This window comes from Aspergillus flavus, chromosome 6, assembly GCF_009017415.1.
Source record: "Aspergillus flavus chromosome 6, complete sequence".
Lineage (NCBI taxonomy): Eukaryota > Fungi > Ascomycota > Eurotiomycetes > Eurotiales > Aspergillaceae > Aspergillus > Aspergillus flavus.
In genome coordinates, this window is record NC_092410.1 from 212,487 (window position 1) to 239,452 (window position 26,966).

The following is a 26,966-nucleotide window of genomic DNA, read 5'->3' on the forward strand; positions in this document are numbered from 1 at the left end:
AGTCTTTCACACTCTACTTACACCACTACATCCCCTATTGTTGTTGTACTAAAATCCTTCATAGGTATCCTGACTCAAGGCTGCCTCATATCATTACCCACACTCCTTCATCACTATAGAAAAGTTGGAAGATATTGACCAAGGTAGTAATGGCTCAGAAGGGTCTCTGTTGGAAAGAAGACGAAATGGGCGAGCTTGTCCATACAGGGACAAGCTCGCCCGATATCTCTGTCATCAGATCCCTCGCAATGAAGCATCTGCCCGGAAGCTATGATACTATGGATGTTGCATTTTTCGCGGAAGGTTCCTTCAATAAGTTATACTGCGTCTCTTCGCCACACCTTCCACAGGACTACCTCATACGTGTCGCATTGCCGGTGGACCCCTTTTTTAATAGGGAGAGCGAGGTCGCTACGCTTGCATACATCCGCAAATACACATCGATCCCTGTGCCCAAGGTACTAGCATTTTGTTCATCATCAGAGAGCGAGCTTGGGTTTGAATGGATTCTGATGGAGAAGATTGGGGGTGTTCCCTTGTTAGATATTTGGGACGAGATGCCAGTTGAGGCAAAGGAAAGCTTGCCTACAGAGATCTGTGGATACCTCAAAAGTCACCAGGATCTTCAATTTATAAAAATTGGGAGTCTTTATTTTTCTTTAGTTAGGGAACGAGTCGGCACTAGAGACTTCGGTGGCACGCTGCAGGCTATACCAACCAATACAACACTTGACTGCGGCATTAACACAGACTTTGTGATCGGCCGTGCTGTTTCCCTTTGGTTCTTTAGAGACAAGCGCCTATCCCTCTCTGCCGATCGTGGTCTTTTCCCATCTTCATATCAATTCATGATGGCGAAAACACAAATGTAGATCGAGCGGATCAAACACCTTTCCCCTCTCCCTACAGATGACTTTTATTCAGAGACGGACGAAGTTCTTGCAGAGGAGCAAGACGATGTTTTGGATACGTGCTACAGTCTAGAGAAGCTTGTGTCTTATATCTTCCCCCCACCGTGTGAACAGTATGAAGATGAATTGCTTTACCATGATGACCTTTCAGCTTCCAACATCCTTGTGGATCCGGTGTCATATCATGTTACCGGTATAGTTGACTAGGAATGCGTCTCCATCCGTCCTGCATCTGAAGCGACAGAGTATCCCTTCTTCCTGAGAGGTATTGACGTGCAAGAACCGCCACCGCCCCGGATACCAGGGACTATCGAGCCCGAACTCCGTGAAATACGAAAGGACTGGGAGAAGGTTTGCCTGCGACGTCTGTACACACAGACGTTACAGAATCATATTGAATTGTCACCAGACATAATGCGCAAACGCAAGTTTTCCGATTGCTTAGAAAATATTGAGATAAATTGGACAGCATCTCGATATTGGGCACGAGGGGTGCTGCAAGAAGCTAGGCCATCGAAGAAGGAACCAAACCAAAGACACCAGACTCAATGTGTCAGACTTGATGCCACCCTTGATGGCTAAGTGACCCTTGTGGGCGACGCTATAGCATCGATGCAGGTGCCACCAATGGTGATGCCTACCCCCAGCGACCAGCGATTGCCTCCTTTACCATAGCCCTTCATGCCAAATGTTGATTTGTGATACATTAGCAACCTGCGTCTTGACTTATGTACGCCTCAGTCTCTCGACAAGACTTTGGGAACCCCCACGATGCTTCAAAATTTAAACATGCAAGTGCCTCGATCGCAGAAAAGGCCAGTACAGCAACGGGGCTGGTTCTGTAGTCCGCAAGAATTATACTGCATCCCACAAGGCTGTGATCATGGTTTCTTTTGTTAATATTTTCAAGCGAAAGACTAGTCGCCAGATCATGGAACACGTACCGGACGCATTCCTTCATTCAGGTTGTCTACTGACTCAGTTCTCGGAGCAGCGACACTAAAATCAACAAACATAGTGAGAAGCACGTAGTAGGGCTTCATCTGGAGCCAGCTAGGTATTACTGATTCTTTCCAAGATAGCTAGGTCTTCAGTTTCTTGATGGGATAAAGAAAGATATCGTGTTGGAGCTCGGGGAGATTCTTATAGGCTTTCTGACATCATATTCAATGTCCGTTCGGCACGCCAGAATAACGTTCCACGGTTACATCCATCGTTGTCTTAGGTATTTTGATTACTCGAAAACATGTCGCACCAAAACGGTCGTTTTACGCGTGACAGGATACGCCTGCACAGTGTCGCATTCGCCTGTTCTCTCTGTGTGTCGGGGCTTTTTCGGCTCCACTAGTGTACCCACGACCTCGCACCGGCGACATGCATTGACGTTTAAAGCTTCCTATTGCAGGTCTATCGCGGAATTGCTCTATTTCGTTCACAGACTTGTACAGATAGCACAGCTATGATGATTAAACGATTTATGCATTCCCTCATGAAGCATTTAGGCATAACAACATGGGCTTTGTGCACAGCTATGAACAAGTGATTCCGCTACAGGCTCGAATCTTCACACTTCCTCCCTTATACTGGCCACAAAGGCACCCCGAATATCCAAGTCTCAGCGGTACTGAAGCGGTATTGTTTCGGTGATTCACTACAGACACCGCTTGTGATGCTTCCTTGGACCGGATATGCTGTACATCTGGCCTCCAGCATTGCATTCTCATATGATTGCTATGTCATCTAATCAATATGGCGACGATGGGAATACATCAATGAGAAATTCAATATACTAGACATCGAAGTAACCACCTCACCGGCAGAAGAGTGAAGAAAGCTATGCAAGCATACAGCTGCAGTGGTCTTCATAAGCTCGATGACATAGGATTCCGTACATGGTAGGAACCGGTACAATGTAGGTGCTGCCTACCATTATCAGAGCTCTACCCAGTAGTTTTGTCGACTAAGGTTAGTTAGGGCTTTGTCTATAATGCCGTCGGGATGCGAATCATTCTTAGTGACAAGCGGATACGGAATAGAGGTACGTCGTTCGAAAGGTAAACAAGATCTAAATCGAGGGCAACCACATGGATTGGTCATAGGCCTAGGGACACGCTGTTGCTCGAAATCTCGGATTCAGGGTCATTTTCCTTGACCTCGGAAGTGAGGTACTGATGGCTCTAGGCATAAGCCATGGAAGGGATATTGTTGGCGATGCTGTGGGGACAACGCAGCCACGCTTCCAGCGAAACTCAGAAAAAGACCTCTAGGGATGAGACCAAGGCCTAATGTAACCTCAGTCGTATTACTCTGATTGTCCATAGGTTGCTGTCAAACGTCGGCCACGGCGGTAGTACTTCCAATTTGGGGAGAAACAGAAGTTAGACAATAACCTTGCCTGCACTTGCGTCAGGCTTCACAAACAGTGGGATGACAGGATGTTTTCGTACGACATAAATAACTGCGACGGTGAGGTGGCAGGAGCTCTCCGTGTAACATGCGACCGATGGAAAACAGATAAAGAAAGAAAGACGACGAAGAAAACTGGAATATCGCTAATGTTGTTGCTATGGTGCTTCTTCCCAACACCCAGCCACCGGTCAAGATATCAATAATTCCAGCGATCCCTACTCGACCCAGAAAATGACCATGCAAGCCTAGCAACTCGGACTATTTGGCATTGGGTGTCAGCAAGCTCTAAATAAGTACCACCCTTGATAGAAAACGAGGGTTGTGCGTAGGGGCTCCTTAGCAGGGCTGCTTGTTATTGCCACAGTTTCAGTAAAGACCCTCTTGGATGTATAGAAACTTTCCATGCCGCTCTAGACAGAACTAGGGAGGAGTGATAAATACCAAAGTCGCCCTGGATGACATGGTTGAAAGTGGAATATGGGTGTTGGGATTCAACCCTGACAATGACCGTCGCTTTAGGAGGGCTGTCAGATAATGTGACCTGGTGTAGCCCTCTTTCTCGTTTGACTGTCTTTCCCTCACTTGGTCTTGCCTACTATGTCAATCGTTCAATTTCTCCAGTCGTTCCTGCTCTCCTGGTGGTTCATTAGCAGTCAGAGGTTGGCTTACTGTCAGCCTGTCGTTCCTTGTGTGATCTGTTTCTCTTTCTCTTTTTCTCATCATTCACTTCTCCTCACTTTGCCTTTCTTATTGCCCCCCAGCAACCGCAGAGTAACCACCACAGTGTTTTCGGTACAACAATAATTATCGTCAACAGCCCTAGATTATCCTTTTTACGACTCTACGACAACAAAGTCTCATCATGAAGCTGTCCATTGTCTTGCTGGGCACTGTGTTGGGGACAGCCTTGGCTGATGTGCCAACTATTGTCGCGAAGGTGGGCGCTGAATGGAGGATTGTAACTGTCGTACAGCAACGCTGACAGTCGCGCTTGTTAGGGATCCAAGTTTTTCTACAGCAACAATGGCACTCAGTTGTGAGTATACAGTTCCTCCTTGAATGTTTGGCTCCTACTGACTGGTTGATTCTCAGCTTCATTCGCGGCATTGCTTACCAGCGTACGTGGCCACTTCCTCTCTGTGTGCCTTGTGTTATCTCATTAACCATAGTCGCCATCATCAGAGGAACACACGGGCGCAGGCGACATGAAATACACCGACCCCCTTGCGGATCCAGCGGCTTGCGAGCGCGACGTCCCTTACTTCACCAAGCTGCGCACCAATGTAATTCGGACGTATGCCGTTGACCCATCGAAGAACCACGATGAGTGTATGAAGAAACTCGCTGATGCTGGCATCTACCTCATCTCTGATCTTTCCTCTCCGACCGAATCCATCGAGCGGGAAAACCCCAAATGGGATCTTGATCTCTACAAACGGTATACAGATGTGATTGACGCGTTCGCAAAGTATGATAACGTTATTGGATTTTTCTCCGGAAATGAGGTTGCCAATGCCAAGAATAATACTGCGGCAATCGCCTTCGTCAGGGCAGCAGTCCGGGATATGAAGGCCTATATCAAGCAGAAGAAGTACCGCGACTCATTGGCGATCGGATACTCTACCGATGACGATCAGTGGATGCGTGCCGATGTTGCAAACTACTTGGTCTGTGGAGACAAGGACAGCCAGATTGATATGTTCGGGTATAATATCTATGAATGGTGTGGGAAGTCTTCCTTCAAGGAGTCTGGCTACGAGGAACGTACCAAGGAATTCTCCAATTACCCCGTTCCCGCCTTCTTCTCGGAATATGGATGCAATAATCCTCGACCTCGGCCATTTAATGATGTACCAGTGCTCTATAGCGACCAAATGAATGATGTCTGGAGCGGCGGCATCGTGTACATGTACTTCCAGGAGGACAACGACTATGGTCTGGTCACCCTGGATAAATCGAAAATCAGTACCTTGTCGGACTTCAACAGCTTGTCGTCTCAAATTCAAAAGGCGACCGCAACGGGCGTGAAAAGTGCCGACTATCGCCCTACTGCCAGTGCTCGGACTTGCCCCAAGGTGGGTGACGATTGGCAGGCCAACGCCAAAGACCTTCCACCAACCCCTAATGCAGATCTCTGCAAGTGTATGGAAGAAGGCCTCACTTGTGTGGTCAAGGACTCGGTGTCGGAACAGGAGTATGGAAAACTTTTTGGGATGATCTGCGGCAACGAGGGCGTCTGTGATGGACTCGCCCGTGATGCGATCAAGGGGAACTTCGGTGCATATGGCATGTGCAGCGCCCGACAGCAGCTCTCATTTGTTCTGAACCAATATTATCAACAACAGAGCAAGGAAAACCAGGCTTCGGCGTGCGACTTCAAGGGAGCTGCCTCCACCAAAAAGGCGAGCAAGCCCACGGGTACCTGCTCGTCGCTGCTGGGACAAGCTGGTTCTGCTGGTACTGGCACGGTCTCGTCCAAGCCAACCGGTAGTGGCAGTGGCGGTAGCAGCTCCTCCACATCAGACTCTGCTGCCGGCCTCATGATAGCACCACGATCAGTTCAGGCTGGTGCTTGGCAGATCGGGGCTTACCTGGTGACGGCGATGGTGACTGGTGCTGGCATGATCGTGCTGTGAGCGACTATGTCTTATAATGACTGCACTCTTGATGTGGGTTCATTCCTTTTTATGTGTATCCAACTGTTTTGCATTCTCAACCTATGTTTAACCTTTTACCCACTGTACCTTACTGCCATTCATGACAACAGTTGCGTTACTTGGCCGTATTCACTAGAGATGCTTCAAATGAAGAAGTAGAAACTCGTCTCTGAGACTAGCGCCTCCAGCAGGTAGACAGGCCGTTCGCGAGCTTTTGGCGCATCTAGTATGCACATACCATTGTAGGGGGTCTAGGATCTGTCTCAATCGAAAAATGTGAGATTCGTTCACGAGAAAAATTGTCGTATGGACATAGACGCATAGAGAGCATGGCTACCCACAGATCAGAGTGGTTGCAGGTCAGCTAGACCCTACTCCTCGCTGTTCGCGCTCGACAACCTTCATGTCCAAATTCATTCCAGAACCTTGGTAAGATCCGTTGTGGCTTCTGAGAGACAGCGAACGGAATCCGCTAGTGACTCTTTAGGAGCCAGTGGACATCAAGACGGCCGGCCATCACAAGTTGACCTCTTCCTGTTCGTCAAGTAGCACAGTCGCAGGATGAGTCCCCCTAACATATTTTTCCAATCACGGACTGCCAGTGTCTAGAGCGCACTGGCTGGAGATCCCTGGGCGCATATCTACCACTCTGCTGACGACTGGAAGGAGCGGGGTACGTATGACAATAAATCCCACTCGCCAGCAAGAGAGACCTTTGTCCCTATATTTAATTGGGGCGCTTTGGTCGCGGACGCGTCTGGCTCCCTGGTTGGTTGGTTTCCTTATCTAGCGCGTCGTATTCGATGCCGCCAGACATTGGCACAGCTGACTGGTACTGAGCACTGGGCGCCTTAAGCAGAGTACTCCTTATATAAGGACGGTGGAAATCTCTCTTCTGTAATAACCAACCAACGCCCTACTCACTCCAACAAATGCCAAGATAAGGACCGTCAAGTAGCGAAAACCAAGCGGTTAGGTCCAGTCATGATAATGGAAACGCCACTAGCTGATCTGGCCATAATTGGTGCTGGTAAATTCACCTCTCTCATATTCTTAGACTCTTTTGCCCTATAAAATTGATCGCGACAGGCTGGCACGGTCTCGCGGCCGCCAAAACAGCCCTCGCGCTCGATCCCAGTGTCAATCTGGTGGTTCTGGATTCCGCCGCTTCAGTGGGGGGTGTCTGGGCAGAGGAACGCTTATATGCGGAACTCAGGACGAACAACCGACTGGGATCATACGAATATGGTGACTTTCCTATGAGGGACATCATTCCAGGTTTGGTGAAACCCGGTGAGCATATGGCAGGCAGAGCGATGCATGAATATCTGAAAGCGTACGCTGCCCACTTCGGGATCCGCGACAAAATCAAGTTGAATTGCAAGGTTGACAGCGTGGAATACTGCGAGAGAGGTGATGGAGGGGGAAAGGAGTGGGTCATTAAATGCACAACAACAACAGAACCAGGACACGAGAAGAGCAATACCATACGGACGCGGAAACTGATACTTGCTACGGGCCTTACCTCGCAGCCGCGTATTCCTACATTCTCTGGCCAGCAATCTTTTGGCGCGCCATTGTTCCACGCAAAAGATTTCGTCCGTTACCAAGACACCCTCTTCGCTAAACCCAGCTATGACAACACAGGCGACCAACATGAAGGCGCCGCTCGTGACGACCACACACCAGTAACGGTACTCGGCGGAAGCAAGTCCGCGTGGGACACTGTCTACGCCTGCGCATCAAAGGGACACCGCGTCAACTGGGTCATTAGACCGTCTGGGACTGGGCCCGCGTGGGTGAGCCCGGCCGCTGTTTTCTCGCCCATCAACCTCCTCCTCGAAAGCCTCCCTGTCGTGCGTGCCTTGGGCTGGTTCAGCCCCTGCGCCTGGGTGAGCCACCCGATACGCAACTTCTTACATGGGACATGGTTGGGTAGTATTATTGTGAGTCTGTTCTGGGCCTCCCTGGAGTGGGATATGGTTCGGGTCAATCGTTACAGCGATCACGAGGAGACGGCGAAGCTAAGACCCTGGTTTAAGCCTATCTGGATCGGGACCGCGGTGAGTATTATCAATTTCCCGGGTGATATCTTTAGATTGATCCGGCGGGGACTAGTGAAGGTGCATATTGCCGATATTGAGCGGCTGGAGCCTTTTCAGGTCGTTCTGTCCAACGGCGGCGACATGCTGGACACGAGGACACTTATCCTGTGCACAGGCTGGAAAGTATCTCCAGGGATTAGGTTTTTGCCGGATGGAACCGAACAAGAGATGGGCTTCCCGTGGGCTGCGGACCCAATTGATCAGGAGCTCGTTAGGCAGGCCCGCAGAGACATATACACGCGTCTGCCCATGCTCCACAGCGGCCCAGAGAGAAGGACCTACCACACGAAGGGCGCGGAGGGTCAAACACACACTAATGAAACCATTCGGCACCCCTTCCGTCTCGCGCGCTTCATTGTCCCCCCAGGACTATGGGACGACCATAGCATCGCCTTCCTAGGAACCGTAACCACGTTCAACACGCCCTTGATTGCCGAAGTGCAAGCCCTGTGGGCACTAGTCTACCTTAACCACGGCTCTGAGCTTCACCATCTTCATCAAGACAAGGAGTCAATAATCAACGAGACAGCACTACACACAGAGTTCTGTGCGCTGCGCTCCCCGGCGGGCCATGGGGTGCGGACTGCGGACTTTGTCTTTGAAATCATGCCGTATTTGGATCTCTTGCTTGGGGATTTGGGCTTGAAGTCTGCAAGGAAGGGGTCGTGGTGGAAAAATTTGTTTGTTCCGCATCAGCCGAAGGATTATGCGGGGTTGGTGGAGGAGTGGAAAGGTCGACGATCTATATCCCAGGACGGGCGGAAGGTCAAGGTTACTTAGGGCTATAGAGAAGACTTTGTACGGGGTGGTTCCGCGTTACTGATCATGGTAAATACTTTGATGGGTTTCATTTATGGATGTTAGCACAGGGGGATTGAAATGATCTTAGCCACTAGGCAGACAGCATGAATCTAGATTATATATCATAGTGAGAATTGACGGCTTGATTCAATAGAAACCGTGACCTTCATGAGATAGATCACTAGCCTTATGACGGGCCAGCGTGACTGTATTGAGCCCAATATCCACCCGCCATGTATTCCGGCCAGTCATATACTTCATCCGACGCAGCCATGATGCCTCAAGGGATAGACTCGCGCGACCTTGCGGGTAGCTCGCGTGTGTACATAGTTGAACCCTAGTTGAACCCTTTGGTCAGCGTTACTAAGCAACGTCTGGGTCTAAGCTAAGCCGCTTTCGGGCTAGAATGTTGACAAAGAACAAACACAACAAATATACCCTATTTGGTAAACAACACGCATATCTTGAAATAATCTCATTCTAACATGACTCGATCTCTCACTTTCTTATTCACTCCACTATATTTGTCTCTCTTTTACAGAGTACATAATATGAGATAGCCAAGAGAGAACACACGACGGTACCCTCCTGGCGAGACGGCCTCGAATACTGGATTAGTGAAAGTCTTGGCTTCTGGGTCCAGCCGAGCAGGGGTCGTGGGCTGAGCCTTGCCGCCCTGTGGGGCATACTCTTGAGATGTTGATGTCCAGTGAGCCATGGAATGCTGGTTACGGTTCAGCGGTGTAAGCATAAAAGCTTCTTTCAAAAGCCCACTCATCTGTTTTAATATCTATGTAGCTAGAGATTATGGCAGACAACATTTTCCGTTGGTTATGTTGTAAATTGTCAACTTCCAGTTTATCTTGGGATTTAAATTGTAGATTGTCCGCTGACTTGAGAGGACTTCCAATGGGCCATGGTCTTATCAGTAGGCCTTGTTTGATTGAACTAGAGACGGACGAACCTACTGAGAGGTCTTTCTTTCACCCGTGTCTCTATGGTGTGATAGCCTTGCATCGCCCTCCACCGCGTCATAGGGCTAAACGTGACAGGTGGCTGAGGGGAACCCCTGTCCGAATGGGGATAAAAAAAGATCAGAATGCATGCTTAGCGGAAAGAAAGCCAATCACACTGCAGACATGGGTCTAAGCCACGGGATCGACAACCAATCAGGCACTGCCTGCGTGTTGGAGCGCTGGGTTGCGCCAAAAGAGGTTAGTGTGACTGTAGGGTGAGATTGGACCCCAAAGTAGATATAAACATGGAGAACGACGACGGTCTCAAGTTCATCTTCAGTCAACAATTACTCTTCTACACTACTACACTACTACAAGAAGTTTTACTTCACTGTCTATACTCTTTCAATACTCTACAAAGATACCACAATGTCTTTTGATTCAACCGAGGAGAAAACCAGGGGGTTCTCGCACCCGATATACTCATCTCACAAATTCAAGATGTCACAGCAACAGCAACACTATCCTAGTCACAATGCACCAGCACCACCTCCGTATACTGGACAATATCAGCCGATGCCACCAAACCCTCAATATGGATACTCTCCCCAGCCGTATGCCAGTCATCCACAACCAATGATGGGCAATCCCCAGTACCCTCCTCAGCCGCATCACACCCAGAGTGCAATGCGCTCCCTGAAAATCGAGTTCTCCAGTTGGACATCAAGACACTTAGCAATCAATGATGTCGGGCAAGGCTCGTTGCTCTATACGGTCGACCTACACAACCGAAACCCACAGATGGAATTCAAGAATGTCGCAACGAACAATACCATCGCCACGGTGCATATGCGGTCTTTGAAGCCAGAAATGGACATCAAGCTCCATGGTCGTGACATTCATCTTCGCGTCCACCGCTCCATGAAACCCGAGACAACGTATCACTCGATCGCGTTCCCCACCATGTCTTTTACATGGAAGACCACTAGTGCCTGGAAGTTCCTCAGTTTTGAATGTGTGGACCAGAACAAGGTCACCGTCGCCAGGTTCACGCCGGCTTCTTCTTGCTCTATGCGCAAGTTCGGACAATTGGACATTCTGCTCCCGCAGGCTACCAGCGGAGCCGCTATGGATGAACTGATGCTCACGGGCGTGTCCTTTATGTATTACCAATATCTAAGCCATACGCGGAACACCACTGTCGCTGTCACTGCCTAAGCCATCACTCTCTACCATCGATGGAACTTGCGGTGTTGTGGTGATCTTTTTTCTTTAGATTGGCATATTTATTTCCTTTCTGTCTAGCGCCGCATTTCTTTTCTTTTCTTTTTTACCAAATCCCATTTTTCTCCTGTTCTTCTGCGTTTCAAGTGTTTTTCTTGGGTTTGAATAAATTGGCGAACAAACTGTATGGCATGTTAGATTATGATTGGAACAAAATACCCTGGCTCATGTATCAAGAACTTCAGCATGATTTAAACGGAGACCAATTGAATGCAAAATTTAAGACTGAAAAAACACCTTAACTTGGCTTGTTCTTACTATTTTGCCCCGTGGACGGTCCTATTGGCTAACGGTCAATGATCCTAAAATCTTACAGTTTATGAGCTGAAAGATCTGCACTCACAGCCTCAATGCCAGCCTTGCCAAGAGACGGGCGAAGGCTTGGCATCCGTTATATCTTATCAGCCCGATAACGAGCTATTTCCCCCCAACGATGCGCAGCTGACAGCGAACATCATGCCAGGAGTACCATCAGGAAGAGCGTGTGAAGGCTGTCGTCGCCAGAAGAAGAAGGTATGTGGTGCTTCGATTCTCTGATATTGCATCGGTGTGGCTTATGACTCGCTTCTAGTGTGATGAGAAACAACCAACCTGTGGACGATGTCTCCGATTAAACATACCATGTATTGGATCGGGACAGCGGAGATTCAAGTTCCAGCAGGAGTATACCATCCCGGTAATGGTGAAGAAAGGAAAGATCAAGGGACAGTCGCCCAAGGATCAGACAAGCTCTAGCAGCGACGAGGAGCGTACAGAAGTGTCCCGGGTGTCCCCACACCCAAGCAGTGCCCTGACGGTATTAACCCAAGCGTTTGTCCAAGCTATACACCCGTCAACGGACATCCGATGGAATCTTGCGTGGATGTATGGAGGTTTTCTGCGGGATGTGCCTGCTCGACTGGGCACAAACGAGGCCCTGGACACCGCCGCGGATGCAGTGATCTGTATGCATAGGGAGTTCTGTACCTCCCGGAAGGTGTCTGTTAAGGGGCTCAATAAGTATGGTCGTGCTTTAAATACCCTCCATACCTATCTGGATGACCCGGTCAAGGCGGCCAGCACCGACACGCTATGCGCGGTCACGATACTCTTGCTCTGCCAGGTTCGTCATTCCTGAGACTGTGGGATGAGTCTGTTGCTGATGATTGGTAGGGTTTCCTCCCCGGTCAGGGTAAAGTGCAGTCGGGCCATGCAGAGGGGGCTGCACAGATTCTGAAGGCACGGAAGAATTTCCGACCCCGAGATGACTTCGAGGCAAAGCTACTGCTGACGCTGCGTGGTCCTGTGGTATGGCTCCCATGAGTAAAAAGCTGGGGTTGATTACTGAATCGAGAAACAGCTCTTCGAAGGTCTATTCGTCAGCAGCATTGACCTTAGCGGCGAGGAGTATGAAAGTCTGGTTGAAAGCGACCTTGATGCGGGCACACCAGACGGGCATATGATGCGTTGTCTTGCCCGAGTGCCAGGGATCCGAGACCGCATCGCATCGACGATGCCGGGTGATGCTGAGTTTGAATCACTACGACACGAAACTCGGGCCCTCTACGAGAGCTATCAACCAATCCTGACGGCATTACAAGCTAGAACGACTTCGATCGAGACCCCGCTTGCCACCGGGTCCATGTATCGTATGTGCACACTGCTTCATGCCCAGTATCAACGCATGTACGGCCTTGGTCTTACTGTGGCTATTATCCTGAACTGTTTGGCCCGGGCATTGGACCCAGACGACCCTACGCTTCCCGTGGAATCGACTTATTTCGCGCAGGAGATTGTCCTTTTGTCGGATACTCAGGTCGCATTTCGTCCCTTGGGGTCCTTTTACATGCTGGTCTGCTTGTTGACAGCGAGAGTGGGCACTGCGGACAAGATCATCCGGGCTACGGTGGAAAAGGCGCTGGATGACTATCAGCGCGACTTCGATGGGGGATGTGCCGCTGAGACGATTGCAGAATTTGAGGAAAAGGTACGGCACGTGTCGGTCTTTTCTGCGAATGAAGAGGACAATGCAGTGAGTCGCTTGGAGTATACTACTTTAGTTGAAGTCTAGCATAGCGCATCGTTCATTCTTGTTTTTAGCATTGCCTAGCTTTACATAACAGATCTGCATTAATTCATGTAGCCAGGATGGGAAAGATACAGTGAGAAACGTAGTCAGGAGAGATGCAAACGTCAAATTAGTAAAAATGCAGAGCCATAAATCTATTTACTGATCCTTCGGCTTTTCTCCGATAGTCCACTTGTTCAATACACCCACACCGGCATTGAGATATGTCGCAAATCCGAGCCACCCGGCGTAGGGGACCATGAGCCAGAAGGCGGTCCGATCTGTCTTCCACCAGGTCTGCATCAGCGCCGCCACGTTCCCACCCAAGAGTAGTATATCCGCCAACGCCCAGGCAGGGCGACGGATGCCGAAGAAGAGGGGCATCCAGAGGTAGTTGAGTGCTAGCTGTGTTGTATACAGCGTTTCCCAATTCGTACCCAAGCTCTGTGCAGCGGTGGAGGAAGTCAGGGCGCTATATCCGGCCACTGTCGCGTGGTGAGCGGCATATCCCATGACCCCGTAGAGGACAGTCCACATTGGGGCGAAGAGCCATGCCGGCGGGTAGAAGGCCGGCTTTTGGAGTGATTTGTAGGTTTGTTTGGTTCCTCCCGCGCCTGCATACAGTTATGACGTGTTCGGTCCCTTTATTATTACTATCTCCTTAGATGTAACTCACGATTGACCAGATAGCCGACCAACATGCCGACCGTGGTAGGCGCTGTGACGGAAAGGATTGGAGAGGTGAAGACCTCTCGGGGAAGTGCTATCGACCAGGCCATCTTGGGTGATCAACTGTGAGGCTCAATAAAAGCGAGAGTGAGCTTCACGAAGATGGTGGGTTGAGAATTCTTAGAGACGCGGCGAGTGCGTTTGATTATAAAGGCGTCGCATCGCAACTGGCGGTCCCTGACGTCATTGCCGCTAATAGTGCGGGTCAATGAAACTCGATGCTCCAATGACGTCGCGGCAATGACAATCGATCGCAACATCTTAAAGCTGTATCCAAGAGTTAGAGTGCTTTTCTCTAGTTTCTCGTGTACTGTCAGTGGGTAATGTAGTGTAATGTTGTATCCTGTGCTTCTCACTGATGGCATTTGCAGGAAAGTGCAAACATGGCAAACACCCAGGATTTTATCTTATCGCCATGTGATGTCACGGGATCCCGATATGAATGCCGAGTTTCCGGATCGGGAGTGGATCCCCAGTCTTTAGAGTTAAGCATGGCTCCGACATGAATAGACACTGCGAACTCTTCTTCAGTTTTCAATCTCAATTATCCAGTGAACGAATCTATGACCAACTGAATGAATCAATGAATGCACAAGTGACATGAATCACCGCAGTCCCGATGTGCAGCGCCAAGAGATCGACCGTGTGCTGCAACTAAAGCGGAAGCAGCGCGAGGCTAAGGCCTGTTATCCTTGTCGCCAGCGCAAAGTCAAGTGCGATAGTGGTCATCCTTGCAGAACATGTCAAAAGCGTGGCCATCCACACATCTGTGCTTATGATGTGTCGAAGGACTCGTCGCGACACTCATTCCCCCGGTCGGGGAGGGTGGATCCCGTTCATGCATCACCGTCACATCGACCAGCCGGCATTGCTTCCCCGCTGACTCCATCACCGTCGGCACTTAATGGAGCGGAGACCGAGCGAGCGCAACCGCTGGATGGGCCTTCACCATCGGGAGCCGCTCCACGTTCGGGGTCGACTAGCCGTGATCGCTCGTCTGATTATGTCTTCTCTGGGAAGAACTCTGTGGTTTCCATCCTTCGGCTGCAAGACCCCGACGGGTCTATCGCGCGAGAGGCAGGGTCTGTGTTGGGCCTGCAGAACACATACGAGTATTATCCGTTCCTTGACATCAAGACTCCCACAGACCGTTGGTGTGCACTTCTGGACATACTTCCTCAGAGGACGGAGATCTTAAAGTAGGCTCGATCTTCATTAGTGGACAAAAGAACGAATGACATTAACGAGGAATAGATTTTTTCATCACTATCGCTTGTCTGCACACCCTTTCAATCCGATCTTGGTAGATATTGATGGGGTTGAATCCGCCATATGCACCTATCTGGAGTCTGTTGCATCCGGGGAATTGAGTAACCCAAACAAAATCTCGGAGCGCTGGTCTTCCGACAAGTCCATTGGCCATATCAGTCTCCTTTTGGCGACCTTGGCTTCCGGTGCTCACTTCTCGGATCTTGAAAACCCACAACGCTCGGAAGTATGCCAGGATCTCGGTATGGTGCTGCATCCATGTTCTGCTGGAGCCAATCGCTAACGGTGAACAGCACGTCGATCATTCCAGGCTCTGAGATTGGCAAATTTCCTTTTCCGGCCCTCTTTGGACATTGTGCAAGCCATGCTCATTTTGGGGAACATGTTGCAGAACAATGGCCAATCTGACGCAGCCTGGGCTTTGCTGGGGACTACCGTCCGCTTAGCCCAAGCTCTCGGCTTACACACCGAACGCGGCACTTCACATTTACCAGAAAGTGTCCGTTCGAAGGCCAAGAAGCTATGGTAGGTCTTGAGCCAGTGACATTAAGTTCGATGCGCTAACCCATCTAGGTCCATGACTGTTTGGCAGGACTGCTTATTGAGCCTCTGTTATGACCGTCCACCAGTGGTCTCCATCTCGGGTTGGCAGCAGAGCATTGGCCCCACACCTGCACTCGCATTGTCATTTACGGATGTGATGCATTTCCTTTGTCAGCTGGGCCTCGATATTGCCAAGGTTCAGGAGCCTGAGCATTGGGATTTGACGCGCGCCACTGAGCTATTGAGTGCGTTAGATAATGTTTACAGTCGTGCCCAGCCTCATCTACTCTCTCGAGAGCATTGCCATTGCCTACAGGAGCACCAGGAGCATCTTGCCCTACGGATGCACATGTCATTTTGCGTGTCAGTGCTCTGTCGGCCGACCATCCGAAGTTCTCCAAGCCGCTTGGATGACCCTCATTATAGTCGCCTACGACTCCGAGCCAAGGATAGCCTTGTGAGTGCATCGAATGCGTTCTTAGATTTTCAAACTTTGAGCATCGTGCCCTTGCGAACCTGGTCAATGGTACATACAGTTCTGAGCTCCACGTTGCTCCTCTGTATCTGGCAGGAAACTCGAAATGACAATGAATGTCGAGACCTGCAGCAGAGAGTGATCACGGTGTTCTCAACGGCAGACCCCGCGAGGAAGGACACTATCAGTGGATCGGACGACGGACAGTGGCTGTCCGCGCGACATATCCGTGCCCTTGTAGCCCTAAGAAATGCAGTGCGCAATGCGCCGCTCAATGCAGCTGGCCAAGACGGTAATGGATCTCAAGGGGAAGGCCAAACTACATATCCTCCCTTGAACCCCACTGTAAATGAACTTGTAGCGCAAGACCCAATGTTTATGCCTGGATTCGACCTGGGCGGAGGTTTGACGACAGGGGATGGAAACTAGTAAGTCGGTTCCATCTCGTTTGTGTGATCTGGATATTGATGAAAGACAGTTTCCCGGAAGGCGTACTCGACAATACAACAAACATCTCTCCGTTGACTTACCTGGACTCCATTATGAACGGTAGGTGTCCCCATGAGTCTCAGGTATCATGTGCTGACATCGTTAAAGTTCCATTATTCAATATCTCCGAAGATAATGCATTCTTACAATAGCCTGTTTTAATCGCGACCTTCAAATTCAGTACTGACTCCTGAATACTGATACTATTAACGCACCCTATTGCTATTCTGCCAACTAGCCGAATCAAACTTATGCACACTTGAGAATACCAGACGTTATGTCTTCATCCTAAACAGCAAGTCACCGGGTCTTATATTACCCGCAAAAAATGGAACTAACGACTTACACGGTGCGAGGGTTTCCATTCCGATGGTAGATGTCAACCGTCCGGTACGGTCGTACGACCTATAAATCACTGCAGTTCTTTTCGCCAGTCAACACAATTTCCCTTCCGAGGTTTCGGAACAGGTTTGCTGCGCGATGCGTTTACTTCTTGAACACATTGCATCGAAGAACTGTGTTCACATATGATTCCGCTTTCTGTGAAACAAACTATTATCATTTAATCATCGTACTAATAAGCGCAACTGCTGTTTATATGTACAATCTAATGAACACATAATTTAATCCTGTTTTCTGAATCCCAAAGCCTCCCAGTTGGCCCTCACCTTGGCCTTGATCTCCTCCGGATAGGAGTGCTCAAAGTCAGCAGCTTCCCAATCAGCACCTGTGGTATACTCTGTGGGCATCAGAGCGTCGGAAACCACCTTACCACCCTTGGTGGGCGACCCCGTGCCGTGACCCATATACGGGATAAGGGGGAAACCACGGACGTCTTCAAAGAACATTTCATCAGCATTGGGTCGACACCGTGTTGCGAAAGCCCACATGACATCCTTCCACTCATACGGGTCAATATCATCGCCAACCAGGACCAGGCGGTGGATAGTGTACCCAGCCTTGTGGTTAAAGACCACGTCTCCGACCCATTTCTGAAGCTCTTTAGGGGCTAGCTTCATTTGACGAAGCTTTGCGGTGTCAACTTTGAGAGCCACCCAGGTAACCTGTGCCTCGAAGGGAGAAAAGGTGTCGGTGATGGGGAGGCCGGCCAGTTGGCAAATTTTACGAATCTCAGCGGCAGCCAACGAGCCAATCATAGTATGGGTCTCGTCGGTAAGACGACCGCAGGCGGACATGGGCAGGATAGCATCGGTGCGGTAGGTGATCTTGTTAACTTTGTAAACGGGACACTTGTGGCTATCGCCGGGGAAGACGTAGCCGTGCATCTCACCGAAGGGGCCTTCATCGGCGGTTTCAGTGATGGAGAGGGTACCCTCGAGGACAATCTCCGCATTGGCAGGGACGTAGAGATGGTTGGTGTCGCACTTGACGAGCTCCAAGGCGCGACCAGTCATGGCACCAACGTAGCCAGCCTCAGTTACACCATCCGGGATGGGCATCGATGATGCCATGATAGCGGCAGGAGGAACTCCGAAGCATAGAGCCCACGGGACATCCTTTCCCTCCTTTTTCCACATCTGGTGGATTTGCCAAATATGCTGGGGCTCAATAACCAGGCCTGTCAAATGGTTCTTGTCCTTGACCATCGCACGGGCGATAGACCAGTTCGTCCACTTTCCATCAGGAGACTGCACGACATGCATTCCGTATGTTTGTAGATATTTGCCGCCGTCAGACTTGTGCACCATGGGCACTGGGAGCGCAGTGAGGTCGATTTCGTCGCCTTCAAGGGAATTGTCCTTCACAGGACCAGTCTCTACAATCTTAGGGTCAATGGGAGGTAGCTGAGAGGCGGAGAGCATCTTGTCAAGGATTTCCTTCATGCTGGCAGTAGGAGGCAGCGCCAGGTGGCGGGCGAGCCGGCCGTAGCGGTCACGTTTGGACTTTCTGAGAGAGCCCGGAGCGCCCAGGATACGGAAGAGGCCATTCTTTCCCATGCCTTTGAGGTTATTGAAGAGGGGGGCTTTGTCATCGGTCTCGCAGACAAGACGAGTGATCGCGGCGGCTTCCAGGTTAGAGTCGATCTCGGTGTTGATCTCGACCAAGTCATCGTCGGCCTTGAGGGCTTCGACAAAGGCGCGGAAGGAATGATCGACTTCGTTAATCGCGGCCATGTTGGCACTAATTGCTGGGTTTGATGGCAGGAATCAAATTTAAGCTGTGGGATGTGATATTATGGTGTGTGTTGGCGTGTGGATTCCTGTTAGGATGCTTCCTCGACTTCTTATATATGGCTACATCTCGCTCAGTACGGATGACCGGCATCTGCAAATCACCCGAATAGGCAGGTAATGGTACGTCTTCTAGACTCATGCATGGAATCTTCTCCAATGCTTGTTCAATCTTGCCGAACCATGTTCGGGACCTCGGAGCAGGGCAAGGCTCATTAAGCTCGCAGCTGCTCGGAGCCTCGGAAATCACACAGTGGACTATAGCTGCAAGCCAGTCACAATGAAGTCTTTTCATATGATACTAACAGCGAGTTACGAAGTGTAACTACGACAAACGCAGTAGATTATACCTTTCTATCTTGTGAGATTACCTTGCATTGTGGGAAGGCACAGATTTCGTAGATGCTTTGGATTGTTTGGGTTGCCTGCATTGCCCCGAATGCTTGTACTACATGAATTGCCCAGATTATTCAGATTACATATATGGCTTAAATTTCCAAGGTTGCTTAGATGCTGGTCTGCCTGCTTAATCAACCTAGATTATCGAACTTCTCAAACTCCTAGAATTTTAACGATGCTCATCAAGCTAAGCTCGCAGCCCCTCGGAGCCTCGGAAATCGTCCCAGGGCATACCCACCAGTGATGTAATAATGTATGGAACCAAAACACTGGAAACGCCTCACTCGAACTCTATCCACAGTCTCGGTACTCGGTGGCTCGGTGGCCCATGTTTGATGCAGGATATCCGGGATGCCGACATCATTGAGCATTGATTGACAGGTAGAAGATCATCCCGATCCGTTTCCAGATTTTCCTTTACGGCAACTGGTATCCGATGTTTGCTATAAATATACAGGCCGCTCAGTACATTCCGATCATCATCACATCAGTAAAAAATCAAAGACAAACGCAACCACTACTTAACCCAATATCAAGTCTTCTGTTGACGCACTCCTAATTTCGACCTGCTTATTGTCTCAGCACTGTTAACCAGAATCATAATGCTCTCCTCCTTCCTTCCTTCCGGCACCAACACATCAAACTCCGGTCATCACAGCCCCGACAATGCATCCGAAACACAATCAACCACACAGTCCGCACCACTCGAGCACACATCCACCGCAATGCCACCAGTCCCAACCAAAGGTCGACGCAAACGAATCGTCGTAGCCATGACCGGAGCCACCGGCTCAATCCTGGGAATCAAAGTCCTCATCGCCCTGCGCCGCCTCAACATCGAAACCCACCTCGTAATCAGCAAATGGGCCGAAGCAACCATAAAATACGAAACAGACTATCACCCGCGGAATGTTCGTGCCCTAGCCGACTACGTCCACAACATAAACGACATGGCGGCACCCATATCCAGCGGGTCCTTCAAGACCGACGGCATGATCGTCGTCCCATGTTCCATGAAAACCCTCGCCGCTATCAACTCCGGGTTCTGTGAAGATCTCATCTCCCGGACTGCAGACGTCATGCTCAAGGAGCGCAGGAAGCTGGTTCTTGTTGCTAGGGAAACGCCTCTTAGTGATATTCATCTTCGCAATATGCTTTCTGTGTCTCAGGCTGGGGCTATTATCTTCCCGCCTGTGCCGGCGTACTATATCAAGGCGGCGTCTGTGGATGAACTTGTGGATCAGAGTGTTGGGCGCATGTTGGATCTGTTTGATCTGGATACGGCTGATTTTGCTAGATGGGAGGGTTGGAAGAAGGATAACTGAAACGGTGATCGCAAAATCACTTATACCTCGTGATGTATATGGGCATGGTATCTTTTGTGTTTTGAATTTGCGTACTGCTTTACGGAGTCCGCTTTTGGAAGAAAAGGAAAGGCATGGAACGGGCTTGTTTTGCATGGTGTAATGAAGATGGATTGTTATTCTCGATAGCATGATGGCGTTACTCAGGCTAGGCGTTCTAATTAAATTTTACCGGTGAAAATGAAAGCAATAACTGCAAGTTTGTCTCGTGTGTCCATCAAATGTAGAAGAAAATCATCTTGGGACCCTTCGCTCGATTTGTTGAGCAAGCTTGAGGTGTATGGTGACTTTGAGGATAATGGAATGCGGAGGAGGAATTCTCTCCCACAAAACTCTACACGCGATGACGAAACAAAGTAGTTATATAGAGGGATAGGAGAGGGATTTTTTGATTGTGATATTGAAGGTTTATTGGGTATAGAAGCTGGACCTCAACGTACCGGGAATGGTCCTATTAAATTAGATTTCCTAAGCCTGTCTCGGTCTATCTATACCCTGTACCCATCTATCCTATTAACACCCCATGAATAATGGATACTGCATATACATTGCAACCAGACCAATTGGTCTATTGTAATGATCGTGTCTTGACTTGTTTCCCGGTTGACCTTGTAAGACCTAGCTTAGATCAAGGTAGACTCGACGGTAGCCAGAGTGCCATTCTCAATAGCACCAGCATGGTGGCGGGCAACCAGTCCGTAAGCGAATTGGTACCTGGAGAAGATCCACGTTAGTACTTTGCAACAGCAACCATAGAGTGATGGACACATACTTGTCAAGCATAGGAAGCACCTCGGTCAAGCCAGGGGTGTTTCTCCAGTCCCTCATGAGATCGGTAACGATACCGAAGATGCCCATCAGAGTAACGCCGGCCTTCTCCATACGACGGTTGGCATCCTCAGCGAGACGGGCATCGAAAGTACCGCTGGCCTCGGTGTTGGCGAAGACCTCGTATCCTTCATCGACGAGAGAAAGGGCAAGGAATGCAGTGCCTGTTCAATGAACCTTTAGTAAGTGCCAATGATCGATTGACATGTAAAAAAGACCAACTTACAAACTTCAGTCACGATACCACCAATGATCAGCTGTTTCTTGCCAGTGGCGCGGACGGCAGCACGGAACTCCTCGTTGTCCCAGGCGTTGACCTCACCCTGGCGCTGGACAAGGGTGGCGTTGGGGTGCATATCCCGGATTTCCTTGAGCAGGAGACCGTTGGGGCCGGTGTCAGAGGAGGTGGTCAAGACAGTGGGGAGGTCAAAGACGTTTCCGATGGCGGCGTGGGCCAGCATGTTGTTGCGGAAGTCATTGGTACTATAGTCACGCACCAACTGGGCGAGACCGACCTGGTGATCGATGACGAGCAGGGCCTGACATGCAAAGTTAGTATGAGCAGGACAGGTAGGATTACTCATGGGGAGCAATGAGGCATACAGCGTTGTCCTTGTCAATTCTGTTCCACGCCAGAGCGGGGACAGAGGCTCCAAGGAGCGCGATGGTCTGGAAGATCTTGCTGAGCTGCATTTTGCTGGTTTTGTCTTGAGAGATGCTGGAAAGCTATTGTTGCTCACTGGATCTGCTGCTGCCTGGTAAAAGAACCTCCATGTCAAGGAGATATCCTCTGTTTATATAGTGTGCTGAAATTGCATCCCAACGCTAGATTGAACCTGCAACGTATGTGTATAGCATTGACAGCAATTTCCCGAATTGGTAATTTTGAAGAAATGTCCCTTAGCAACTCTTGTATAATCCTTCGTCAGCGTTCAGAATGATCCCGCATGTCTTGGCATGCAAGTTATAGTGGGACTCTCATCGCTGACCAGTGATTATACAATTCTGACAAGCCCTTCTTGGCGGGCCGACCCTTCCCTAATATGGCTTTTTAACGGATGAAAGTTTTTGCCGACCAATAACACCACGGCAGGAGAAATTAACTACTGCCCTAATTTGTGAATAGTTGACACTTAACGGTCTGGGGTACTAGAGCTCTCGGAGGAATCTACGATACTACCCTGGTTTTATCCACTGTTGGAGATTAGTGTCTTCTTAGCGTCTGTCCATTACTCATGAATACTACGAGGTAGTTTCTTGATAATCATGTGTAAGGGTGTACACATCACAGGAAATTGAAGTCCAAGATGAGTCTGTCCCGTCTTTTCAGTGGGTTAGTAATTTAATCAATAATACCTATCTCTGGAAGAGGTTGATGCAGATAGCTTGCTACCCTGGTAGAGGGGAAAACTCATCAGATAGATAGCGCCTGTACCTGAAAAAATCTGTCTAGACCCGGCTAGACCAAGACCCATCCGAAGCAAAGAGGCTAATGTAAGCACTGACTGTCCAAACCAAACCGAGAGGTCCCTGGTTTCCCGTGTTTAATTCTACTGTCGCGGTCGTGGAATGGAGGATGGCGAGAATAATCCACGTGGTGAGAATATCGGAACCATGTCCTCCGGGGATGTAATGAGAGGACCATCTATAGTAGGCTGCATATCTCGGTAGCTGGGAGTTACTAAGCACGGTATAGTATCATATTACGTTGGTAATCATTTACTGGGCCACTGGTGCAATGTTTAATCTGTGATTGTCTGTAAACACCTTCTCCTTGACTGTGAACGGTATGTTGGTTGTCCGCATTTTAGCTGAGTTTAGAACATCACCTTACGGCAAAAGCTTTTAGTGAGATCTTTTATCCTTTGTTTTCTCTCTCTTTCTCTAGCAGTAGAGTCATACTATGCGCCGGTTTAAGATTATCCTTAACTAGAATCTGCTGTGCTTGGAACCGTGCCGTTTCTGTTCCAGCCATCTCCATCCTCACCCACCTTCCAGCCGATTCTTATAATGGCATCTTACTGATCAAGACTGAAGCGGATAAAACCACTAACTTGCTCCCTTGAAGGAGCTGGCGGAACGAGAACACCATGGAGCGAAACGGTGTTTCCATTGTCATCCTCAGCCGTGATGTTCACATCGGTGGGGCCAACATATGAGGGCCCGGGATCAACTTGGTAATTGCCAGATAATTCTGCCAAGTTGCCGTATGCGAGGGTCAAATTTGGTGCCCCATACTGCACAAGAGGTGGGTTGAATGAACCAGAAGCCAGAATTTGACGGTCTTCGGCAATGAAAAAGCCCTGAAAGGCTTGGCCGGCACCTTGGAAGCTGCCTTGTGCAGACATCTATTCAGAACGTTAGGGAAACTTTTTCAACGTTTGAGAATGGAGGATGACCGAAGTATTCATGACTTGCAGGCAGGTATTACTTTGAATTGAGAGGAGGGCAGTTGCCTTTAAATTGAGGTATGGAGCAGGACTTGTGGGATGATGGTTGGATATGCTGCTTGATGGCCAGGAGCAAGGGATCTGTATATATATATTTACGGCCTCAGACCAAAAGGAGGGGTACAAAGTCTGAGCGCTGAGAACTTGCAATGTCGTGCTCATGCAATGGCATATTCTCTGCTGGACGCTAGTACTAACAGCAACACCCCGCTGGGATCGACAGCAAGTTCACCGGCGGAAGTCTTTGCCGCGATGGATGAGGTTGAAGGGAACCCGCGTGGGCATCGCCGCCACGTAGAGAATTCTTATTGACCATGCCATGATCCTCTCCGATGATCATTCCTTTCGCTAGCTCCACCTGTCCGATGGCGTGCGTTGCGATTCAGATCGTACACGAGAGGACGCTCTAACCCCTCGTTGGCCTCAATTTACTGGAGGAATCTGCATGTGTTGGTTATCCTTTACTAGCGCTCGGACACCTTACAGTTCAGATCGGAGTAAGCCAAATATATATATAAAAAGTGTGATATGATATATAAGGATGCTTAGGTCATGACCTATCCGTCTCTCATGATCACATTTCTTATTGAGGAGCGGGAGACTGCGTTTCCTTTATTGATTGATGGTAGAACGTTTTATTGTCATTATGGTTACTAGAGTATATACATATTTGTTGATGTGTTAGCCACCGTGCTAGGAGAAATAAATCAAATAAACATGAGGAAAATATCACACAAAGAATATAAATATAAAAGAAGGCCTTGCGTAATTCGTGCAGCTAAATTTCGTCGTTAAACATTCAATGATGGATTAGATCCGATTTCATACGGACGCCCGTCCTCGGAATTCATTGATTAGAGCCACAATTTCTGGAACTTCCTCACCAGACTCGGGCAATTTATGGTTTTCATTTTCCGCAGAAAGTTTGTTCCTCTTTGCCATGGAATTGGGAACTGGAATCTGTGTGTTACGTCTCGAGATGTAGCCGCGTGGTTTCTTGGAACGTGGGGGTACCGGAGGCTTGGATGCACTCGATACAGACTCCGTCCTCTCAATCGGTACCCTCTCAAGTGGGTCGCAGCTTGAGTCGATAGGCGAAAGTGGATCGCCAATATCGTGTGGGATACTGATCGAGATGTTTCTGCTGATCTCTTTGCCGATCAGGGCTCGGACCCCTTGTAGAAGTTCTGCGGTACTGCCAGACACCTTGTCTCTCCCAGCGCCGTTCCACTGGACCTTAGAAAACTCCGTTGGACACTGATGTGGAGAATCTATCCAGTTCGCTTCGCTTTGCCTTCGTGCGTGAGACACGGCTTGCTGGTCGACATAGATGTTGATATGTATGGGTGCGCCCTCGAGCTTTTGCGTATGACCCTCCACGAGCTGAGCTGCTTTCACTGGAGGGTTAAAGGCGGGCGAACGAATGTCCGCTGCCACTGATAACATCCAGACATAGAAGGACCAGATCAATTGCCCAAAGATTGCCAGTAAGACGCAGATACCGATAAGGGCACTGTGCATGGTCGTCGCTATTCTAGAGGGAACCTTTTCAAGCAACTGTGTGAAATCAGGGAAGTTAAATGCCCATTGCTCTGGTTCATTCACTGACTCCATGCTCGTCAACTGAACCGGGGGGATGGTCAGGAGTAATTCCCTGGCGCAAACGGCGGCAGCGGCGGCGGCGTAGCCATTCCACTGTTCGTTACCGTGCGAATCGGAATAACTACAGATACCGCGAATAGGAATACAACTGACAGAATCACATAGTTCTGATGTTTCCCTATCGAAGCACAGTGCATCTAGCTCGCTCGTGAGTTGATCCCTTGCAACAGCATCTTTGATGTCCTTTTCTACCAATGCGATCACTCCATCGTGAACCTCGATTCGATGGTCTTGCCGGGCTTGTCGTTCTATTATCTCAGATGACTGCCGAGGGCACTCCTTGAGGCAATCGCATCCATTAGTGTGGACAAACTGAGATTTGTAGAGACGGTCCGTTCGTGCTTCGGGACGCCTGAATGTCGCTTCGATGGTCGGGGACCTAGTATAGGCATTCTCAAAGCTTTCACTAAGGTCAAGCCCATAGAAAAGACGCGTCTTCAGCGCAGTTACTGCATGAAGAAGAGCACGCGGAGGGGACAGCGAATGTCCAGCAAATATGTATCCATCAGATGTTCCCTTTCTGAAGCGATGCTGAACTACCCGAGTTCCAATGATCACATCTCCGAGGCGCACATCATACTTTGAACTTGGTGCGCCACCGGCAATACCGACATTGAAAACGAAACGCATGGAGGTAAATCTTTTCTGCATGTATTCCATCACTCTGGGAACAGATACCATTGCGGACTGATCGGCAGGCAAGCAGCAGCAGATCACGACTTTGTGGCCTCCGATACGTCCTAGTGTGTAGTAGTTACAAATTCCCTTGGACGCGGGAGTGGTTTCATCGTAGATGTCGTCCAGAACTTGGCGCGAAGCAATGTATTCTTTCAAAAGCGTACAGACCCAGCAGATCGTAAACTCGCTGTCACTGGGTGGTGTAGATTCACCCATCTCAACGGCAATCCGGGCGGTTCAACGCCAGACAGAATCTCGTGTGACAGAGCTTTTGCCTCTCTTGAAGGTTGATGTTGAGCCGCAATGTCTGTGAGCGACCGTGTGGGTATCCTGGTCGATGTCGATGTGTAGCGTTAATATCAAAGTGCGGGTAATTTCTCCGAATGGTAGTAAGGAACAATAGCGCGGTTCCTTAGCTACAATCTTACATAGAACCGGGTCGCAGAATAATATAAAAATAATTGTCGGACGTGGCATTTTGATGCGCTCCAACGGATCTGACATGTATTGCGCTGTGATTTGCGAGACTAGCAAAGATCACCCGGCGCGTAATAGGCTGCATGGTTGCTCGGCGGCTAAGTCACCACGCCAACGTGTCAGAACAAGTGCTTTTCCGAATCTAATACAATATCAACTGTCTAGTGATCGAAGCACTTCTTATGATCTGTACAATATGCAACATCGGAGGGAGGAATAGGATGGTAGGCGAACGTACAAG

At 49.4% G+C, this 26,966-nt stretch overlaps 12 protein-coding genes across 12 annotated transcripts; 7 read left to right on the forward strand and 5 right to left on the reverse strand.

Moving 5' to 3' along the window:
- Positions 1–149: 149 nt before the first annotated feature.
- Positions 150–1,118, forward strand: F9C07_2204734 (uncharacterized protein; the record flags this gene model as incomplete). The annotated part of the gene is made up of 2 exons (XM_041287029.2): positions 150–822; positions 910–1,118. 2 exons carry the CDS (start codon positions 150–152, stop codon positions 1,116–1,118), a joined length of 882 nt encoding a protein of 293 aa, XP_041149716.2.
- A 2,958-nt stretch (positions 1,119–4,076) lies between these two features.
- On the forward strand, positions 4,077–6,596 carry F9C07_1728270 (1,3-beta-glucanosyltransferase gel3). The gene is made up of 4 exons (XM_041294363.2): positions 4,077–4,257; positions 4,319–4,356; positions 4,413–4,438; positions 4,503–6,596. Exons 1-4 carry the CDS (start codon positions 4,183–4,185, stop codon positions 5,954–5,956), a joined length of 1,593 nt encoding a protein of 530 aa, XP_041149715.1. The 5' UTR covers positions 4,077–4,182; the 3' UTR covers positions 5,957–6,596.
- A 371-nt stretch (positions 6,597–6,967) lies between these two features.
- On the forward strand, positions 6,968–8,862 carry F9C07_7918 (putative monooxygenase; the record flags this gene model as incomplete). Its single annotated transcript, XM_041294362.1, has 2 exons — positions 6,968–7,007; positions 7,067–8,862. 2 exons carry the CDS (start codon positions 6,968–6,970, stop codon positions 8,860–8,862), a joined length of 1,836 nt encoding a protein of 611 aa, XP_041149714.1.
- Positions 8,863–9,246: 384 nt separating this feature from the next.
- Positions 9,247–9,661, reverse strand: F9C07_7919 (uncharacterized protein; the record flags this gene model as incomplete). The annotated part of the gene is made up of 2 exons (XM_071511695.1): positions 9,247–9,322; positions 9,423–9,661. The coding sequence occupies 2 exons, from the start codon at positions 9,659–9,661 to the stop codon at positions 9,247–9,249; spliced, it is 315 nt and encodes a 104-aa protein (XP_071367615.1).
- A 509-nt stretch (positions 9,662–10,170) lies between these two features.
- F9C07_2285699 (uncharacterized protein) lies at positions 10,171–11,492 on the forward strand. The gene has a single exon (XM_041287028.2). It carries the CDS (start codon positions 10,269–10,271, stop codon positions 11,055–11,057), a length of 789 nt encoding a protein of 262 aa, XP_041149713.2. The 5' UTR covers positions 10,171–10,268; the 3' UTR covers positions 11,058–11,492.
- Positions 11,493–11,579: 87 nt separating this feature from the next.
- Positions 11,580–13,173, forward strand: F9C07_7921 (uncharacterized protein; the record flags this gene model as incomplete). The annotated part of the gene is made up of 4 exons (XM_041287024.1): positions 11,580–11,636; positions 11,695–12,225; positions 12,276–12,410; positions 12,463–13,173. The coding sequence occupies 4 exons, from the start codon at positions 11,580–11,582 to the stop codon at positions 13,171–13,173; spliced, it is 1,434 nt and encodes a 477-aa protein (XP_041149712.1).
- Positions 13,174–13,329: 156 nt separating this feature from the next.
- Positions 13,330–13,949, reverse strand: F9C07_7922 (benzodiazepine receptor family protein; the record flags this gene model as incomplete). The annotated part of the gene is made up of 2 exons (XM_041294353.1): positions 13,330–13,784; positions 13,847–13,949. The coding sequence occupies 2 exons, from the start codon at positions 13,947–13,949 to the stop codon at positions 13,330–13,332; spliced, it is 558 nt and encodes a 185-aa protein (XP_041149711.1).
- A 550-nt stretch (positions 13,950–14,499) lies between these two features.
- On the forward strand, positions 14,500–16,615 carry F9C07_7923 (fungal-specific transcription factor domain-containing protein; the record flags this gene model as incomplete). Its single annotated transcript, XM_041294361.2, has 4 exons — positions 14,500–15,098; positions 15,154–15,410; positions 15,462–15,693; positions 15,742–16,615. The coding sequence occupies 4 exons, from the start codon at positions 14,500–14,502 to the stop codon at positions 16,613–16,615; spliced, it is 1,962 nt and encodes a 653-aa protein (XP_041149710.2).
- A 683-nt stretch (positions 16,616–17,298) lies between these two features.
- Positions 17,299–18,810, reverse strand: F9C07_7924 (3-polyprenyl-4-hydroxybenzoate decarboxylase; the record flags this gene model as incomplete). The annotated part of the gene is made up of 1 exon (XM_041287031.1): positions 17,299–18,810. One exon carries the CDS (start codon positions 18,808–18,810, stop codon positions 17,299–17,301), a length of 1,512 nt encoding a protein of 503 aa, XP_041149709.1.
- A 1,058-nt stretch (positions 18,811–19,868) lies between these two features.
- Positions 19,869–20,591, forward strand: F9C07_7925 (putative phenylacrylic acid decarboxylase; the record flags this gene model as incomplete). The annotated part of the gene is made up of 1 exon (XM_041287023.1): positions 19,869–20,591. One exon carries the CDS (start codon positions 19,869–19,871, stop codon positions 20,589–20,591), a length of 723 nt encoding a protein of 240 aa, XP_041149708.1.
- Positions 20,592–20,872: 281 nt separating this feature from the next.
- On the reverse strand, positions 20,873–22,442 carry F9C07_2285704 (Isochorismatase-like protein). The gene is made up of 4 exons (XM_041294352.2): positions 22,062–22,442; positions 21,685–21,997; positions 21,403–21,622; positions 20,873–21,344 (listed from the first exon to the last, which is right to left on the reverse strand). Exons 1-4 carry the CDS (start codon positions 22,149–22,151, stop codon positions 21,254–21,256), a joined length of 714 nt encoding a protein of 237 aa, XP_041149707.1. The 5' UTR covers positions 22,152–22,442; the 3' UTR covers positions 20,873–21,253.
- A 689-nt stretch (positions 22,443–23,131) lies between these two features.
- Positions 23,132–26,464, reverse strand: F9C07_2260427 (nucleoside phosphorylase domain-containing protein; the record flags this gene model as incomplete). Its single annotated transcript, XM_041294351.2, has 2 exons — positions 23,132–23,806; positions 24,737–26,464. 2 exons carry the CDS (start codon positions 26,462–26,464, stop codon positions 23,477–23,479), a joined length of 2,058 nt encoding a protein of 685 aa, XP_041149706.1. The 3' UTR covers positions 23,132–23,476.
- Between the last annotated feature and the right edge of the window lie 502 nt (positions 26,465–26,966).

Excerpts from the sequence above, each read along its gene's own strand:
- F9C07_1728270 (XM_041294363.2), top strand. The coding sequence starts at position 4,183 with ATGAAGCTGTCCATTGTCTTGCTGGGCACTGTGTTGGGGACAGCCTTG. Across the intron at positions 4,357-4,412 it reads AGCAACAATGGCACTCAGTT|CTTCATTCGCGGCATTGCTT; the intron begins GTGAGTATACAG and ends GTTGATTCTCAG. Across the intron at positions 4,439-4,502 it reads TCGCGGCATTGCTTACCAGC|AGGAACACACGGGCGCAGGC; the intron begins GTACGTGGCCAC and ends CGCCATCATCAG.
- F9C07_2285699 (XM_041287028.2), top strand. The coding sequence starts at position 10,269 with ATGTCTTTTGATTCAACCGAGGAGAAAACCAGGGGGTTCTCGCACCCG.
- F9C07_2285704 (XM_041294352.2), bottom strand. The coding sequence starts at position 22,151 with ATGCAGCTCAGCAAGATCTTCCAGACCATCGCGCTCCTTGGAGCCTCT. Across the intron at positions 21,623-21,684 it reads TGGTATCGTGACTGAAGTTT|GCACTGCATTCCTTGCCCTT; the intron begins GTAAGTTGGTCT and ends TTCATTGAACAG. Across the intron at positions 21,345-21,402 it reads GTGCTTCCTATGCTTGACAA|GTACCAATTCGCTTACGGAC; the intron begins GTATGTGTCCAT and ends GATCTTCTCCAG.